Source organism: Arvicola amphibius, chromosome 2 (assembly GCF_903992535.2).
Source record: "Arvicola amphibius chromosome 2, mArvAmp1.2, whole genome shotgun sequence".
In the NCBI taxonomy this organism is placed as follows: domain Eukaryota; kingdom Metazoa; phylum Chordata; class Mammalia; order Rodentia; family Cricetidae; genus Arvicola; species Arvicola amphibius.
Genome location: NC_052048.2, coordinates 180631062 through 180652175, shown reverse-complemented (window position 1 = coordinate 180652175; position 21114 = coordinate 180631062). Strand labels below are relative to the sequence as shown.

At 36.8% G+C, this 21114-nt stretch overlaps 1 protein-coding gene across 1 annotated transcript in view; it reads right to left on the bottom strand.

Annotated features, from left to right (window-relative positions):
• Exoc4 (exocyst complex component 4) overlaps positions 1–21114 on the bottom strand; it is a 722780-nt gene that overhangs the window by 384911 nt on the left and 316755 nt on the right. Inside the window, exon 10 of the mRNA XM_038318719.1 lies at positions 14697–14793. Within this exon, the coding sequence (XP_038174647.1) occupies positions 14697–14793 (97 nt within the window). The remainder of the gene's footprint in view (positions 1–14696; positions 14794–21114) is intronic.

Sequence of the window (21114 nt, the reverse complement as noted above, 5' to 3'; positions counted from 1 at the left end):
TTTTATTATCTCTGAACCAAGTGATTATTATGAAAATTGAAATAGGACAATTCATGAAAAAAAGTTGGCACAAAGTAAATGAATATTAATAAATGCCAAATTTCTTACTCCAGGCATAGTGGGCTTGAGAGTTGGCCACATCTCCTTCTGTGTCCATCCCTTTTATCAAATTCTGTATTCAACTTAAATAAAACATTATGTAGTCTGTAATCCAAGAGAGGGTGAATATGAGCAAAGAGAATGGCATACATGTATGAAATGGTCAAAATATAACATCATTTTGTAGAATAAATATATGCTAATTAACAATTTTTAAAGAATTTTTGTTTTTTAAAGTCGAGGGGAAGTCCAAACAGGACACATAGGTTTAGTATTTTTACAATTAAATGCATTTTTACACTTGCAATATTCCAGTTGAAAGCATGTCCAACCTTCTGATTTTGGGTAAAGAAATGGTTATCTATGAAGTTCAAGTTCAAAAAGCTGCAATTAAGTGACAGAAAATAAAAGTTAAAAAAATCCTTACTATTTTAATTGCATTCACAAACTGATATTAGGCCACACATGTGACTCATTTCAAAGAAAATATATCCTTTCAATGCCTTACAAAAATGTCACAAAACAAACAAATTAAGAAAACAAAAACAAAACCAAACAAAAGCAAACCAAAAAACAGGCTATATTAAGGAACAGCTTCCATAAAAAGCATCCTCCTCAGCACCCTCTTTCCTCCTCTGGCGTCTTGTTATTGCAGCACAGAGGCAGCCAGCTCGGAGGACACTTTCCAACCCAGTCACCGCAGCATCAGAGATGGCTGGTTCTCCCTCTACAAATTTACTTGAAAAATACTCAATAAGAAATGTGAGGAAACAAATTAGTCATTCTATAGTCAATTGATTACGCCACTCTGAATCAGGGTCACACTGGGTATGCTTTCAGGGGAAAGGGAAGCAATCAATTCAGTGAACCTAGATCTCACTAATTTGGCAATCCTAAATGGCCAGGGAGGTGCAGGCATCAGCCTGCTTTGCCTCCTCAGTGTTAGGATTACAGGTGCATCCCATCCTGCCTGGCCTATATGTGGGTCCTGGAGCAAGCACTTAATTGGCTGAGCCATTTTCTAAGACTTTATTTTACTTTCTTTTTGTTTTTAGTTGGTGCTCACTTGTTGGCACAAGTCATAAAGAGTCCATCAGGTCTAACTCAATAAACTCCGCTGTATTTGTTTGAAAGATATTTTGTTTAAGACTGAAAAAGTGGCCCAGCAGTATTGATAAAGGCCTTTAATCCTAGCATTTGGGAGGCAGAGGCAGGCAGATCTTTTTGAGTTCAAGGCTAGTGTGGACTACAGAGAGAACTTCAGGACTGCCAGGGCTACACAGAGAAATCCTGTCTCCTAAAAACAAACAAACAAAATGACCGAATAAGTGGCTCTTTTGTTTTATTTTCCTATTTTCATTCTATACAGCTTTGCTGTAGTTCTCACTTACAAAATAACTTAAGATAAATGTGTCAATAATGGGTAATTTAGCAGTATTCTGCTGTCATTTTATATGTAGTATTTTAATTAATGAAGATCATTTATCATCCTACTAGAGCTTTTTCTTTATTTGAGATGGTAACAATATCTTGTTAGCATTTGAGAACTCAAAATAATAATTTGCATTATTGAAATTACACATTAGATATAATCTAAAGTAGTGATTCACTCTGTTTTCCCCAGTATCTGAGATTCCTAATTTCTTCTAATAAAAGAAAGTGGTATGTTCTATGCATTATTACAGAAAAACTCCTCAAATATTTGTGTCACAAAGTCTTGAAATTCAGCTCTTAGTAATTCACATGCAAGCAGATTTTCTCTATTTCCTATAAGCACCTTGGAGTAGTAAATCCTATTTCTATGAAGGAGCTCCAAGAGACAGGAAGAGGAAAGAAAGACAAGGAGTGAGCCTGGTGTGGAGGCAAAGGGACAGAAGCAGATTTCTCCTACGTTTCCTTCCCTTTGCTTTATCTGTAAGCAAAGCCTAAAGCTAAGGCCCTACACACACCTACACACACACACACACACACACACACACACACACACACACACACACACACCAGAGGCAAACCCATTAACCAACTACTTTCAGTTTCTAGAACCTATGCAAGTGTTACGAAGTTTCCCTGGTCTCAAACCCCACTGTAATCAGTGTAGGTATGTCGGCTCAAATTCTCCTGCCAAAAACACAATATGTGTATTATTCCTATTGTGTAGATGAACAATCCTAGGCTTGAAGCAGCCCGGTGAGCAAAAATTGGAATTAAAGCTAAGATTGGTAGAACTTCTAAGTCTGACAGTTCATAGAATGTTAGGGGATTTGAGCCCTCCCCCCAGTTCCTTCTAACACATATTTCTTCATATGATATTTTCATAAAATTTATTCATTTATTTACAATGCTAAGAACCAGTGCTTTAATGACAGCAACTATGCAGTGTATCTCTTCATTTAACCTTCCTAAGAGGTACTGCTCCTTAGAAACCAATCTATTAAATCCAAAACAACAGGAAAATACATGTTATCGGAGGAAACCCATTTCTTCCCATAACCATCTCTACTTCCTCAACTTTTTTGTTGTTATTGTTGCTTGTTTTCTGAGACAAGATCTCATGCATCCTAGGCTGGCCTTGATATCACCGTATCTGAGAATGAGCTGGACATCTTCATTGTTCTGTGGTCACCTCCTAAATGCTGGGATTACACGCGAGCACCACCATTCTAGGCTTCCCATTCATACCTCTTAATGCTTAAGACTTTCTCAGGTCTAACCAGCCTAGAACAAAGGAACTTGAAAACCTCCAGCCCTGATTCCACTCTCCTGGACTCTACTCTTACATCATGTTAGCAGAACAACAAATAGCTGCAGACAGACAGCACAGTTCTTAAATGTTTCAATTTTGTTTACTTTGTTTTCACTGAACAGTACAGAAACAGGCCATTTGGAAAGTGTCAACAAAGAAAAAGGTTTATAAAGCCTGGATTACTTTCTCTTATCTGTCAAAACAAAGAAATTCAGCAATACAGTGGACACAATTCTGCTATACAGACAAGGTATTTGCTGAGCTTTGGAGAATTTAGAACGAGTGAGGGGATGTTTGCAGATCTTGGAGAACCAGAGAGAAAAGATTAGAGATGTTTATGATGTAAACCTGTGAGAGACCATCAAAAGTTTTAGAAGATAAATACCCTGTGGTGCTTGTACACAGGGGTATCATGGTGCAAACACTGCACAGCACTCCTTAAGGAGTATCCTTAAAGAGAAGAGCCTCTGAAGGACACTTTCACAAAGGGCTATCTGAACACAGAGGCATTTTCATCAATGACATGAAAACATAGAGAACTATTTTTATTATGTTTATTGGTCTTTGGACGAAAATGATTCTGACTGATAAAACACAAGACTTAACAACTATCTCACAGTCACTTTGGAAAAGCATAAACACTAAATGAACAATTAGATGAATTAAAAAAATAAGTTATGCTTCTGAAATAAAATGATAATCCTACTGACATGCTTCCAAATGAATACATTAAAATGTCCATTATTCCATGAAGACTAAAGTATAGCAAGATGGTACCAACACATTGCCTGGATGCAAGTCAGAATGGTTGTCCTTCCCTATACTATGTTAGTATGAAGAATCTCCAGACCTTAAGATGTACATGTGTTGAAAGCCAGTTTATAGTGAATATCAAGGAATAATATTATACTCCCTATATGTTGTAAGCAAAGAAGGGCCTACAAAAGCAGAAGTTATTTGCAAAATAAAACAATGCCATAACACAGACTCTTATGTTCTCTTGAAGACAAGGCTAAAGATAGAAACAATCCGCTTGTTAACACAGAAGATTCAATTCATTATATCCTAAGAAACAAAGTGAATGAGCTGATTATGCTTTACGTTTCTTAAAAGATTTTATTTTATTATTTTTCAGTGTGTGCAAGCTTGTGTGTGTGTGTGTGTGTGTGTGTGTTTAGATGGGCACACATAAGTGCAGGTGCCCACAGAGGCAAGAGGATGTGGATTCTTATGGCACTGGAATAACAGATGGATGTGAACATGTACGCTGGGAATCAAACCAGAGTCTTTGGGAGACAAATTCATGGTCTTAACCACTGAGCCATCTCTCCAGCTCAAGGATGTACTCTAAAATATTTAGAAGTGCCTTTTCTAAGATAGAGATATCGGCAGTCTGTGTAGAGAAATTTCTTTAAATGAATTTTATTTTTAGTTAGCTAGAAATTTCATCACAGATAATAAAGGAATATAAACTATTATACTCACAATAACCAGTTAGTCTATAGTGCTTCCTTATAAAGTGTCTCAAAAATTTGTAGATTTCCTTCTCTTTCAGAGAACAAATGGAGAGGCGGGCACTGTCAACAGACTGGAGCACCATGAACCTGACATCTACAGAGAGAACCTTGACCTTTCTAGAATCAAAGAGACCAGTTTGCTCTGTCATCAAGGAGTACAGGCTCCTGAGAAACCTCCTCACGTTAGTGTGCTGAACTGGAGGCACATGCTTCTACTACAAAGAAGTAGGACTCAGGGCTCTAGAGACTTTGACCCAGGCTTGCATCTCAGCTGCTACATTTACAAGAGTACAACTTTGGTCAATCTATTCCATCTCTCTTGTACTCAGGCCCTTCAGATATGAGGTGAGAATGGTAACAGTATGGAGGACAGAGAGCTCCTGGAAAGGTGAAATGAGGTGAGGCTTGCAATAGACTTACAACATAACTGCACAGATCCTAAGGCTCAGGATTTTAGCTATCCTTCTTCATGTGAGGTGACTGAATCATGAGGAACACAAAAGAAAACTATAAGAGTGAGCCACACTTAGGTGACTAAGCCCATGTTATATACTTTAATATACTAGAATCACAATGCTTGGAGACTATTTATTTTATTTACAGTATAAAATCCAAAGTGTTATATGTTTTATTCTATACAACATAAGAAGGAATCAAAATGTATACTCATAACCCAGCTATAAGTAGGAAACAATTGAAGAATATTGAAGAAATTCAATGTTTGTGTGGTTTCAAACATGATGATAAATAGGATATGAGCAATACAAGCAGAATTACCAGGACTGCATCAATAACCTGACTCCTTGTGGTTTCAGTGATGGTTTTCCTGGAGTTTGCTATGATAATGAGTATATGCATTTTTGATCCATTAAGGACTATGCCTGCTGTCTTAATGTGCTCCCTCAAGTAATGCTGTCATGTTTGTTTGGGAGAGACTTTGTGCTTTCTTAAAGACATTCAAATATCAGTGTCTCTTAGGATATGCTAATAATCATAAAGTATAGAGGGGTGTGCTGAATGCATTATAAATGCATCTATTTTCTCTTTCTTCTCTCTGCAGAGGACATACCACTGGCTATGTTCTAACCAAATGCAAACTTCTTCAGAGTTCTGATTATTAATTACATATTGAAGTGCAACTGGTCTCACTCTTGGTGGTTATTCATAGCCACCACATGAAACAGGATGTAAAATATGAGTGGCTCACAGACATACTTTTCATTCAAGTCCCATTGAGCACAGAGTGGGAGTGTGTGGGTAAAAGAATCTAGAAGACTGGCAGGAAACAAAAGAAAAGGTATTTTTCAGTATCAAGGCCACTTGGAAAAGCTTATACTTTGCTCTTTCAGAGAAAGCAGAAAAAACAAAAGAATGGCACATAATAACTAATATTCAAAAATAATCTGTACTGCAGCAATTCACATACGCTACAGAATTCACATAAGTTATTTGAAATATTTCAAAACAGTCAGGCAAGCCTTCTTCAAATGCAAACTATGCCAAAAAATGTCCTGCAGAAGCTTTAAAGGCTCTGACGGGTCCCACTGCCATTAACGACTATAAGGGTTTCACCTCCAGAAGGAGAACATATAGGGAAATGCAAATCTTGACAGTCTTTGTGATGCTCAGTAGGGTGGAAGTATATTTGCGAACGTGGAACCTGACTGACTTGCTGTGGCACTTTTTCTGACAGACACCATTAAACAAATGTCGCACACAGGAGTTTCTCTGATATGTGTGCCTGGGTGTGGGGAAAGAGAGGGAGGGAAGCTTCATAAGCTGTCATGGGAAATTAACAGTCTACCTTAAGGAGTTTACACACTATCATCTTAAATCAGACACAGGCAGCCTGTCAGCAAAGATAAAGCAGGACAACAGCAAAAATTGTGAATTGCTGCCTTGGTCTTGCCCTCATGTTTATTTCCAAAACCTAGGTAAGAATTTGTCCTCAGTGAGTGACTCCGCTAGAAAACACAATTAGAAATGAATGCTAGCAGAGTATCCACTAGAGCATCAAAAGCTACCACAAGACGTCATCTGCAAGCAATGGCCGGAAGGTACATAGGATGACCTGTGTGGGCACCAGAAACACACATGTCTGCACCCATAGTATGCTGGTTCTTATGGAGAAAACTATAGTACTTCCCTTAATGGAAAAAATCACATTCTTGAATTCACCAAAATTCATTCCCCAGTATTTGAGAAACTAGTATGGCTTCACATTATCAAAGATCTAGTTACGCAGACAAGACTCATGGCACATCTGGGTGGTGTTATCTAGATTAGATTTCTGGATGTGCCTGTGAGGAATTATCTAGATTAGTTCAACTGAGGTTGGAAAATTCACTTTACCTGGGTTCTATATATTGAATAAAAAAAATAATGATAATAAAGCTGGGGTCCTATACTGAAAAAAAAAAGAAAAGCGTGAGCTAAGTTCTAGTATCCATTTCCCTTTCCTCGGTACATGTGGATACAATGGTCCAACTCTCTCAAACTCCTCTGCCATGACTGACTATACTCTCAAACCATGAGTCCAAATCAACCCGCTTTCCTTACCTTGCCTTTGTCAAATATTCTTATGACAGCGACAGGAAAAGCAGTTAATGTACTATTATTTCAGCACACACGGTTGGACAATGTGATACAATGTCCTGTAATTTGCACAACTGACTCCCCTCAACAGAGATAGCCTTATGTAAGTAAAGCTTATAGATCAACATGGCCCATATATATATATATATATATATATATATATATATATATATATATATATATATATATATATTGGTTTTTTGTTTTTTTCCAGTAAAGTTTCTCTGTATAGTCCTGGCTGTCCTGGAACTTGCTCTGTAGACCAGCCTGGCCTTGGATTCAGAGATCCACCTGCTTCTGCCAGGACAGAGATTAAAGGCATGCTCCACAAATGCCTACAGGATACTGCAGGCAGGCAGTATCTTTTCCCTTTAAAAGGCAAAACTCTACCTGAACTGCTTGATTTTATGCTGTAAAATAGATGTGCAAAACCCACAGAAATATGACTGCTGAACTTACCTAAGGTGAGATAGTCCTTCAAGATTCCTGCTTCTTGAAAGAGTCTGCAAGACATTATGCAGTACACACACACAAAAATGACTGACAAATTGGCAACATAGGTGGAACTATATATTTACTGCTTCATGAACAAGTCTGCTAAATGCTATGGGCCTGTAAGCTAAAGATAAATGCTCCAACAATACAAAAAAACTCTGGTTGACTATCCAGGCAGTGAAATGTCTCTTAATTCTACAGTTTTAGAAGATGCTTACAATGTACTTTCTGTTTACTTAGGTAACATTATATTCTTCTGAGGTCTTTGATGGAGCTAAAAATATGATAAAAGATAAAGTAGATATAAATATTGTAACTGTAATTCTTGCTTGATCCCACTTTTGCTATATGTATATTTACTATGTTAAAGTTAAAACCTTCCTTTTTATTTAAACCGAAAAGGGTAAGTGATGTATGCTGTGAATATGTTTTATTGCCACTGGTTAATAAAGAAGCTGCTTTGGCCTGTGATGGGGCAGAGTAGATTTAGGTGGGGAAAACTAAACTGAATTCTGGGAGAAAGAAGGCAGGGTAGCAAGACACCATGTATCTGCTGCCAGAGACAGATGTGACAGAACCTTGCCAGTAAGACTCAGCCATGTGGCGATACACAGATTAATGGAGATGGGTTACTTTAGGATGTAAGAACTAGCCAAGCTGGGTGGTGGTGGCACACGCCTTTAATCCCAGCACTCGGGAGGCAGAGGCAGGCGGATCTCTGTGAGTTCGAGACCAGCCTGGTCTACAAGAGCTAGTTCCCGGACAGGCTCCAAAGCCAAAGAGAAACCCTGTCTCGAAACCCCCCCCCCAAAAAAAAAAAAAAGAACTAGCCAATAAGAAATTAGAGCTAATAGGCTAAGGAGTGATTTAATTAATACAGTTTCTGTGTGGTTATTTTGGTTCTGGGCAGCTGGGAATGAACAAGTGGCCTCCCCTATAAGCCTACACCCAAAGAAATACGTTATTAAAGAAGGAAATTATCTTTTTCTCTAGGTATACCTATATTATTTTGATCTTAAATTGTATTGTTAATCTATATTCCAAAATCAGATGTAAATGGACCTGTGGCTGGACATAAACATACTTCATGCTGAGTAAGCATATTTTGGCTATTACAGTCCCAAAGACAAATGCATGTTCAAATTCCTAAAAACAGTGCACAATCTATGTAAATTTTTACATTGAAGTTTTACTGCTGCTTTTTATATGTAAGCTATAAGAAATGCTAATGGATAGTGATATAATTTACATAAATATAAATATTATAAAATATAAAATCTAAGAATATAATTAAAAAATCACAACAGCACAGTTTGGGTAATTATAATGCAGTGTGTTGTATTTTAGTCTTGTCAGTGATAGAAAGACAGCACAAGAGTCACTGCAAAAGTAAAGTTACATGGATAAGTTGCTATGATAAAACAGGAAAAACAGCAAAGAGAAAGAGAAGGAACAGAGTCAGGTAAGGAAGCAGTAAAGTTAACTAAACTACAGGCAAGGCAGGGTGATCTCTAATAACACTCTAGATCAGAAGATGACCAGACTGTCCCTCTTAACCAATGTGGAGAAGAAGTCATGCCAAAAAGAGAATGCAGAAGTCAATGAGAATGCCCCATCTTGCCAGTGGCAATCAGTAGTGCTGACATGCTGGTAGGCAGAGAGAATAAGCAGGAGACATCTAGGTAGAGGGAATGAGAGAGAAGAGAACAAGGAGAAAGGAAGGGAGATACTGGGGGCCAGTCAGCCTGGCATAGAGTAGGACATACAAAATGAAAGAAAGGTGAAAAGTCCTGAGACAAAACATAGATGAAGAGAAACAGGTGAAGTTATAAGAGAAAGCAAAATAGGAGCCTAAACTAAAATGAAACATCCATAACTAATACAAAGTCTCTATGTCATGATTTGGGAGCTGATTGGAGGTGCAAAAGAAAACCTGCTACAAACATTGGCAAGAAATATAGAATAATATTTATTATAAATATTCAAACTACATCTTCCTTTCAAAGTTGAAGGAGTTATTACACACTTTTGAATATAAGGGCAAAAATCCAACAGAAATAAGAAAAGAAGACTTTTAAAGCAAGATTTCTATTAGAAAGGTGTTATAATCTTGGGAAGTATTTCCTAAACAGACCCTTTGTGCTAGACTAGGTTTAGGCTAACATATAATTTGCTAATGAAGTTGTTCTTCTGTGCTTATTCTCTAAACTTAGAAAGATTAGCTTGCAAATCCTACTACACAACCAAAACAAGCTAGGACTTTGAAATGAAGCCCACCAGGCCATTCACTGCTTCAGTGGAAAACAAAACTTTGCAGTATTTGAAAGCACACTGTATCAGAATCACACACAGGATGAATCCTTCGTGATATCCCGATTTTCACCACATAGCGCTTGTTAAACAACACTGGAGAATATAATAAAAAATGAGCTGTATCAAATTACATACTCTCCTTCTCGATCTATCATTAGGAAGGACTTCTTTTTCGATGCAGTAAACTACACTAACCTATACTAAATACATTACGCTATACTAACTTAGTCCTTAGAATTCTTCTGTACCTCAAATCCAAGAATAGGCCTAATATAATAATTTTTCCTGAATGCTAATATTGTCAGACTTTCTCTATACTTTTGAAGCCTTTGAGATTTAGAATGTTTTAAGTCAAAATATATTGCCCTCTTTACTCAAGCAAAAGAAACCATTTATGTTCCAATTACTTTGAGTATAAGTTCCCAATTCACATCCTCCAACAGAGACCACTAGGGAATACACCCTGGCATACAGCAAGCCCTTGGTGGTTGTTGGAACACAGTCACCATTCCCTTTTCATTTGCATCTCTTCTGGTCAGGACTTCTTCCCTCAGATATTCAGGTTAATTTGCCTCCTGCACCATCAGGTTTGATTAAGAGCAATGCTCTCACTAAGACATTCCCAATTCAGACTTAAAAACAAGACAAAACAAAAACCAGCAAAAGAAATAACACATTGTAAAATTCACTTGTCATTTATACTTTTAATTTTTGAAATGTAAGAGCCTTGAATTCCTGAAATATAAAGTCACTGCCTTGTCACAGTCATAAAAATTAAAATGCAGAAATCAACATGCAAACTAATCAACTCTTTGCTAACATACAAAGAAAATTAAAACTCACTGTAATTTGACCGATAAAATTTTATTTCAATATGCTTTTCCTCATTTAGACAGAGAGATAGAAAATTGATTAAATGACCTCGTTGCAAGCTTTCAATGGGGCTTCAATTGCTCACAATTTCTTGGTAGGCTAAGAGTAAAACAAGCAAGATGATTCTATCTCCCATGTTCTTAAGATACAAGATTCACCAAAAGTTAACAGTAAGGAAAAATATTAAATAAACATCAAAAAGCCAGCTGAGTTAATGGGGTGAACAGCTGGAAGCCAGTACAGTTGCGTCCAACATCCTTTGTGACATCCTAGTGGTAAGGCTGCCGTGGTTATGAAGAGTATGAAAATGAGACTACAAGGTTACCACAATGGAAGACCTTGTAGGGTAATTTTATGAGAAGAAAACAAAAATGCCTTCTGGGAATTCATCAAACAAAATAACGGGAATCAACTCCACAGTGCTCTCTGAAGGGCACTAGAGCGCTTTCTTCATAAATGAAGTATACAAAGCTATATGAAAAGTTTCAGGAAGACAGAGCATCATTGATGCTAGATAGAGGAGGTGTTAGGAAACAGGTATTAGGCTGGCCCCTGTCACCTGGCAGGATGAACCCAAGTGGTACCCTCGACAGCCCAGGGTCTTATGGCTAAGTCACTATTCACATGCAAAGGTTCCATTAGGAGAAAAGCTCCGCCCATTCCCACTCTTTTTCCCACTGCTTTTCTAAAGAGGAGGGCTGGTCCCTATGTCTTCTTCCTCTCTCTTCCCTCCCCCACTCCCTTTATCTCAATAAAACTCCCACATAAGCTCTGTCTGCATGGCATGTATATTCCTCACCAGTCTCGGGGCCCCTTTTTACAACAGGGGGAGATACCAGAGGAAAATCTGTCTCCAAGTGAAAAAATTATATGAGCTCAGTAAAAGATACAATGAAGCTTACACAGTCTACTAACACAATTAGTTATTGCTAGTGAATTAATGTTAAATATTATTGAGAGAAAAGTTACTTCTGTGCCTCATAATCAGGGTATAAGTTATAAACAGGATGAAAAGTTTGAGATAAGAGTCACTTGATAGAAACAGAAACTTCCCAGAATAGCAGGAGGAAGACAAATGGGCAACAGAATATGCAATTATAAGAACTGTCACACTGTTTCAAGAGAGACCCTGCATATGTATTTTCCCTGATAAGTTTTAAAATTTCCATTGGTTGACTGCTGTCCCCGACCTGCCAACTTCTGTCTCCTACCAAGCAAGTTACTAAGCAAGCACCTCATAGACAAGAATGTGAACTGATCTTTTTCTTATAAACCTTACATAAAAGCAGAGTCCAGTAAATAATTGGTAACAAAAGCTAAAGGAAGCACCTAGAATGAACCAAGATACCATGTTATGGTTTTCATCTTAAATTTCAAGTCTTCTACTCCTCCCAACATCTTCTCATTCTTCCAATCTGCCTGTCTCATTTTGCCATAATGTCTTTTAAATAAGAACATATTTTGGAACAGTCTATTAATATAGATATAACATAATAAATAATAATACAATAAAAGTCTATTAATCTAACTACTTGTAAAGAGATAACTCGATGAAAATCAATGTATGGAAATTATATATACATGTTGATTTTCCTAATTACACAATTAATTTATATACTTAAGAAAAAAATGGACACTTAGAAATGTTGGGAAATAATAATTAAAATTAAAAAGTAAATATTTCTAAAGGGCTTAGTCATTTGAAGTTCTCTAAGTCCATTATTAGATTTTCACTGAAACTTAATAGTGCATTTAAGGAATAAGGTTTGAATTCGTGCCAGCAGCTAATGAAAAGCCTCTCATTGTCACATGTTTATCAAAGAACTAATTTACCCTGCAAGCCACATAAAATTCTTGTTACATACATTAAGAGATACTCAAAGAAATAAATGGTGAATTATATCATGTGGCAAACCTTCAGTTCTGGTCAACAATAACAAAACTCAGAATTATAATACAAATGGAATGGGTAAAAGAAGTGGGAATCCCAGAAGCCATTAAGCAGCTCTTAGAAAGCACTAGAAAGCTATTTATACAATGTGTTAAATTCTACCCTCCATGAGGCTTCCTTCCATACTTGAAATATTCATACTGTGGCACAACTAAGCAGCATTAAACTGGCTTTAGAAGAGGCCTATAAAGATTCAGGTATGTTCCTGTTTTCTTAGCAATTAACAACACTAAGTAAAAATCAATTGTAATTGCAGAACATGACTAAACAAATTATCAAAGTCCTGATATATATGGACAATATTGTCAAATACAGAAGTTTTACATTATAATTTGCCTATTATATGTAACATATATAATATATATCAAGCGATTAAATAGTCTTATTTTTCTTAACCCCATGATTCTTAAGTGAATTTACTTGCAGCAAGAGTTTTAGAGGGTTTAAGTGTTATTCTGAGATACACCTCATAAGGAATTTAAAAGTTTCTGTTACTTTACATATAAATACAGTCAGCATATAATAGTTCTTTACAGATAAAAGCAAGATTATATAAATCCACAGTTCCTTCTATAAATAGTCATAAATGTAAAATATTAAATTTCCCTTACTAAGGATTTTAAGTATACAATAAAATAACGTTAGCTACTATATATACATTGCCTGAAAGGTCAGTTAAAACAGCCACTATGAAAAAAGACAGTGAAGGTTCAACAAAAATTAAGAACAGATGATCCAGGATTTTCCATGCTGGGTATATACCCAAAAGAAAAGTGGGAACTACCTGAGTATCCTTCAGCTGATGACTGGATAAAGGAAATGAAATACAGATACATAATGGAGTACTAGTCAATTTTGACATTTGTGACACTATGGATCAAACTGCATGACCTCACTCTGGAGGAATCCAAACGCTCTTCTCATACAGTGAAGAGTGGAAAGTTGGTGACTACGAGAAGAGGGTGGGCAAAGGCTGAGCTATGAGCAGCCGCTAGAGTTAGGTAGGAAAAGGAAGAAAATAATATGCAGTTGTGGAGCAGAAGGGCTGCAGACAATAATGTAGATTTCAAAAATAAGGATATTGAGCTTTTATCAAAAAAAGAGAATTATGTTCTAAGATATTTAACATGGTAGTACAAGATTCTTATTTGTATGAAAACATTATATAACCCATTAACATGCTTGTTCTTTATGTATTTTCAAAACTAAATTAATGAATCACAGTATTAAATATAGCATCTTAGCCTTCCATAATTTTACAAACCGTTTTTACACTGTCATGCAGAGATCTCTAGATATCATTAACTGTAAAGAAGAGTTTGTAACTACTGAGTAATTGTCCTTTTAACCCAGAAAAGTGCCTGCTTAAAAGTTCTTAGGACTTAAGAATATTTTGTGAAAGCATCATGAATTTTTCTTTGCTACAATATACTATAATTGAGAAATGAACAATGTAACAGATTTTATTCTGCTCACCATCAAATTATCTTCCGAGAAACAAAGCCATATATTTTATTCTGAATATCTTTCAGGCTTCTGTAAATCACATCTGTTCAGAGACTTGGTAATTCTCAAAAGATATTGAAGGAGTAATTAGTGTAAATGAGTAAGAAAGACCACGGGTCAGTAATTTGTTTTTCTTGTGAAGAACTACAGAGAAAACACGCAGGTTGCAGGCTAGGAGTTAGGCTGCAATGCTTCATCTCTGTAATGGCAGTGCAAAGGCTACAAATGTACACATGAGCAAGACTGTGGTCAACAAATGTGTGTTTATGAAAACAGATGGTAGGCAAGATGTCCCCGGGGGTCACTGAGACAGATCCAAAAAAGGAGAAGGAGCAGGGAAGAAGAAGGGCAGGACTAGAGAAGGAGGTAAAGAAAATCAAATTCAAGTGTCTGTGAGCTATTATTACTCCTGAGAACAGGGAGCAGCTTGGCTGACATTATCTGTTCTATTGACTAACTTTCACTGTGAAACCTTACAACATGAAACAAGTTTCTTTTTTCTAATGATTTGACTCAATGCTGGCTGAACTATTGGCACTTGGCACATCAGCATAAATAATGAGAATATTGATCACGGATGAGACTATCATAGTGGATGACTTACCTCAGTAATGGATGGAATATGACAGTAATATTTCTGGCTCCAGGTTTGCAGACAAATTTTGTTCCTCCACCTTCAATTAAGTTGTCATCAGGACCCCCTTGCAGGAAAAATAAAAATGGATATTTTAGCTAGTTGGAAATTTTACAGATAAACAAACCAAGCTGTATTGTCACAGGGACTACCTTTTAAGTTACCCTCGGTATTTACAGTTATTGCAAACGACATGATCCAATCTTATTCTTCAATAATCTATGGCATAATTACCCAGCAAAAAATGATAAAGTCTAAGAAGAATCAATGACTTATGTAAAGTAATGGCTCAAGGTTATGATATTGTTGAAGCTAAAACATTTATTTCTGGTCAACAGTGTCTTCTTTGGACAGTGGAGCACACAGAAAAGGATGAAGTTACATTTTAAAGCATCCAAGATTGTATATAAATTCTATTCACTATATTGTCATCAAGACAAAAATTTCATCAATTAAAAGACACGCTACAGTTTTATATAACACTAAAAAGAATGAATCCTAGTTATTAAAATATGTAATTTACTTAATATTTATTTTATCACTGTAGAAAGCTTACTTGGCTACTTAAGTAGATATTTTGATAAATATAGTGAGTGTATTTAGTAAGTAAATACAAAAAAATAAACTTAGTTCAAAAAATAACTCAGTGATTAAAAGCACTGGGTGCTCCTTCTAGAGGACCTGGATTCAATTTCCTGCACCCACATGGGTAGCCCAAAACCATTTGTAACTCCTGTTCCAGAAGATCCAATGTTCTCTTCTGGCCATCTAGGGCATGATACACAAAGGTATCCCACAGACATGTGTGCAGTAAAAAAATTTAAAAAGAAACTCGTCAAGATATTCTTAAACTACATAATATACACACTCCAACTCTTGGAATAACTGATTCAGAGCTGGCAGTATCCATGTTTTCAAAAAGTACCATCCTATATTAGCGAGAATATAACTGTCTTAAAGGAGTGTACCACATTGCATGAAGGATTTTATTTCAAGCTACTGATACACATTTGGAAAAGTATAAAATTGCTGCTTTCTCAGTGCTATCACAAGTCTAAAGCAGATTTAGCAACCAGGACTTATATTCTTTCCTAAAATGGCTCTTAATTGGTAATTAGCTGAAACATCAAAGGGTCAAAGGGCAGGAAGTAATTGCCAAGCTCACACATTCTAAGGCAATAACAATTTACCATCACTATTTTGCACAGATTTAGTTACAGAGCATTTAGAATATATAAAGCTTCAAATAACTTCAGAAGTTGAAAGAAATGCTTCTACCAGTACCACCCCCTCACCCCATGGGTTTTTTTTTTTTTAATGATTCAATTGCCATAATCCCTAGCTTCTCTCTACTTTTATCTGTTCCAAGAGGAGTGAATTCTTTTGATTAGCAAAAATTAAGCAAAAAAAGGAGGGCATATGAATGGCCTGTTGATGGAGGAGGGTCTTCTGTCTATGTGTTACTTTCATTGGTTAATAAAGAAACTGCCTTGGCCCTTTAATAGGACAGAAAATTAGGTAGGCGGAGTAGACAGAACAGAATTGTGGGAGAAAGAAAGCAGAGTCAGGCAGACGCCTCAGGCAGTCGCCATGCCTCTCCTCTCCGAGACAGACGCAGGTTAAGATCTCTCCTGGTAAGCCACCACCTCGTGGTGCTACACAGATTACTAAATATGGGTTAAAGCAAGATGTGAGAATTAGCCAATAAAAGGCTGAAACTAATGGGCCAGGCCGTGTTTAAATGAATACAGTTTCCGTGTAATTATTTTGGGTAAAGCTAGCCATGCAGGAGCCTGGCAGGCGGCAGAACGCAGCCCACTGCTCACTACAACAGCCTGTGAAGCTGCAGTGTTCCATTTGAAAAACCATGACATCTACAGATGGTAAATGTAGCTTGGTTTATGTTGATAAGGATGTGGATATAACTCAAAGGTAAAATAATTGCACAACACATGCAAGACCCTTGTTTCAATACATGAAGGGAGGAAAGTTTGCCTGTAACGGGGGAAGGGATAAAAAAGAAGTTATCTAATACTTTTTATTAAATGGTAAACAAATCAATCTCCCATGTTCAGCTAGCAAGTGCACCCTAAATTAGGATATATCCTTCAGTGTCACTACTTTTAGTGTATAATTGACACTTTACTTTTCCTTTACCAACAGTTTCAGAATTTTGGCACAAAAACCATTCTATTTTGTGGGTTTCTTCAAAACCCTAGCAATCTACACTTACAAATTTTCTCTTTCTACTTTAAACATTTCCTTATAGTAAGAATTCTTTGCATGGTATCAGACACAAGCAAAGATGACTTTGCTGGGTTATTTATCTTTGCAGTCTCCAAGGCACCTAGGATATTGATAAAACCATGTGAAGTTTTAGCAATCTACATCCATGATCATCAGCACTTCCCAGAGGCATTTAAACAAGTACTGTTTGGATCAGTTGTTTTGACCAACCCATCAGAACACAGTTCAAAATATTTAACAAAAATACAATGGCATGTACAGCTCTTCCTTTAAATTAATGATCTGCCTCACATTCTCAAAGGCTGCATCAAAATAATATAACATAATGATATGAAGTAGGATTATTGATGTTTTGCTAACATTTGTAACTTAAACAAAAGCATGAAAACTGCCACCAAGATGAGGGGTATAGCTCAGCTGCAGAGAATGCACTGTGCATGAGCAAGGCAATGGGTTTAATGAATTCACAATGCCAAAGGAAAGAAGGAGGCAAATAGACAGAGCCTAGAAAAAACTAAAAGAAATACTACTCTGTTAACAGACCTCTTCCTCCAAACACCATATTGAACATTTACAACCAGAGAAGAGAAACTAAGAATGGATTTATCTTCTTTATCAACAATTTTCCTTTTAAGACCACAAAACCTAATCAGAACAGAATCGCCAAGGAGATGTGTACAGGGGAAATAAAGTTACATTCTGCACTCCAGGAACAGCATACACAAAACAAAACAAAAGAAACTTTGTATGAGATGGATACAAAAATACCACACAATTCTTCAGTATGCATATTATCAGTGTGAATATAATTCAGCATGAGTACTTTCTCAAACTGATACAAATTAAAATAGATTTCTTTTAATGATTTCTAAAAATATTAAGTGTTATGATTTTAAGGGTTCCATAATTGACTTCAGACTGAAACACCCAAAAGGCAGTAGGTTGGTTCTTCATATACACTGCACACATTCTATGTGTGCCTGGCCTGTGCGCCTTGGGCATACTGGGCTCACTTCCGGAAGTGCATTGCTTTTTACCAATTCTTTAAGTCCAATATTTACCCTAAAACAGCCAACCCTGTTTCCCAAAGTCTACAACTTCATTAAAAGAAATCTTACATAAAAACAACTTGGACAAACCTTAATATATGACATTTTAATTATCATTATATGACTTCATAAAAGCTTATATAACTTATTCCTACATAGAAGTTAAGGAAACATTCATCTGCTGCATGAATGGAAAAAGAAATGAAGATCTATGTGGACAAAACAATATTAAAATTAGATAAGAGAGTGTACGTGAAAATATACTGTCAACTGACAAGGCCTAGCAACAGTGAGCAACTGGCTCTGTCCCCCTAAGCCCTACAAGCAGTAGGAATACTTACTAATGTGTGTTTATAGCAAGGGATAGAGGCAGTACAAAAAAGAAGCAATGCCAACTATGGAGACAGAGCCCCTAGAAATGTCAGTGGGGGAGATGAGGCTGTGGTCATGAAGGAAGAAGATAGGATATGAAGTTCCAAACTTAGCCACAGTCCCACTGATCAAAACTTGTAGGAGCTGAGGGAAACGATGGATTTGTGTGGTGTGTGGATGTTAAAAAAGAGTGGAAAAGACTCTGCTATGTCTACTTTAACCCTCAGCCGAAATCTACCTACGGGAACAGTGTGTATTCTTTCAGCTCCATGCCTCTGTAACTCTCTGCATCTGATATGGTCTCGTCTTTATAAAGCAGATGTCTATATCTAGGATACTAAATGCTATGGTATAAGTGTGATCCCCAAATGCCACGTGTAGGACTCCTAACCTCCAATTTAGCAGTACTGGGATCTGAGACGTCTGTCTTGAGTACGCCCATGCATGGATTCAAGCAAACATCCACGGACACAGATGGCTATAGAAATTTGAGTCCCTTTTCTCTCTCAGCCTTCCTCTGTCTTCTCTATCATGGTATGTCACCTTCCAATCCTCTAGAGCTATACACCATTGAATTTCTGTTCATTATGGACGACTCAGTCTGTAATATTCTGCTGTCATAGCACAAAATTGACAAAGGTACTGGATTACCATTTTAAAAATAAAAAAGCAGCAGCATCCTAAAAACTATTTTTGAAAACAAACCTATCAGAACAAAAAGAAAGGCCCTCACCAATAATCACAAAGTCTGAGAGTCTCCACCATAAAAATGGATTCTAAATGGACGTTAGGCATTTCATTATTCTAGGTGAGAAACAGAACTCACCTCTCCTCATATGCCTTCCCATTGAGTCAAGTAGCCCGGAACTGCTGTCAAGGCCATTAAGGAGCAAACTGTTCAAAGTAAGAGAAGTGCACTGACCAGGCAGGGACAACGATCACCTTCATTCATTATGCTTGAGTCTAATCTCAGCTGGGAAGGCCAGGTGATGGGCACCAGAGAAAAGAGTGAATGGTAATGGATGGGTGAAATGAAGGAAAAATTGACAGTAGGATTACAAGTAGGCTGTAGAGTACAAGATAGAAAAATGCCCCAGTGATATTTCCTGCTTTTGCAATGAGAAGGATGGTCTGACAAGCTCTCCCCGGATGACTGGGACAAACCCAAGGCCACCTAACAACTTTGGTAGTACAGCATCTTGGTCACAGACTAGTCCCTACCTTTTGAACTCATTTGGAGAAATTAGATGCTAAATTTACCTATTTCTTGACTCTTTCCAACCAAGATTTGTTGTCACTTATCATGAATATAGTCATTTAATGACTATAGCAGAAAGAGAAAAAAATGCTTCAGGAAAAATACAAACAAATGTTCTCATTGAAATTAATTTGGTAAAATGGGAAGAATCAGAAAATCTGTAATCAAATCACAGATCTGTTATTTATTATTAGTGTAAGTAAGATAAATTAATCAAAATAATTGAGCTTAATCTAGGCCATTTACAAAACAGGAATTATGGTCAGTTCCTTCAAACACAATGCGCTAATAATTTAAATGAGAAATTATACACAAGGATATTCAGCACAGAGCTTGATACAAAGTATTTGCATCCCAATAAGCAGCCCACATTTTCTTTTGGGGCTACCAACAGGTAGCATGCGTGTGTGTGTGTGTGTGTGTGTGTGTGTGTGTGTGTGTGTGTATGTGTGTATTTGTGTTTGAGTGTGTGTGTGCAGGTGCACGCACATGCACGCCTGTCTAGGTACATAGCTATGGAATGTGAGAGTAAAAAAGAGACAGATACAGAGAGAATCTCTTGACATATCACTAGAACATAAACTAGGGAAAAGGTTCAACTTTTTTAAAAGTGCTTTTTATATTTTTCTTGGCAACAGTAGTCAATATCATTAATGAGTTCAACAAATGAATCTGTAACAAATGAATGAAACTTTTCTGTGAGTTTATTGGGGGGACAGTATCACTGCAGTGTCAGATTGAGAAAATTGCTACAACCACTTACAATGGGACAAGATGAAATAAGCTTCTCTCAACTCTTAATTTTTCAGTTAAAATAATATCAACCAGGTGGCAGTGGCACATGCCTTTAATCTCAGCACTTGGGAGGCAGAGGCAGGCAGATCTCTGTGAGTTCAAGGCAAGCATGGTCTATAAGAGCAAGTTCCAGAACAGGCTCCAAAGCTACAGAGAAGCCCTGTCTCAAAAAAAGGAAAAAAAAAAACAAAAATAAACAAATAAAATCAAAATCAATAACAAATGTATAGATGCTATTACTGTGAACAAATAACTTGTACCACAAACTTAAATTAAATAGTGACTTCCATTAGGCTACGGAAAGTAGCATGTCCCAAATGACATTCTGAATGTCTCGTAGGCATAAAATTGGCTTTCAACATTACAAATAATTATAGTGAAGATAAGAGTATTTTACAACAAATATCTGACATTGCAAAAGTCATGTGAAATAACAAAAATGGAATTCCTAGTTGTATCAATAAAGAGCATGCTTAATTGGATCTAGGTACCAGATGAGTTTTCTGAACTCCATGTTAACTTAGCAGAGGCAGCCTTACTGACTAAGTTGTTCAGCATAGATGTACCCTTTGTTTTTTGTTTGTTTTGGTTTCAAGACAGGGTTTCTTTGTGTAACACTCTTGACTGTCCTGGAACTCACTTTGTAGATCAGTTTAACCTTGAACTT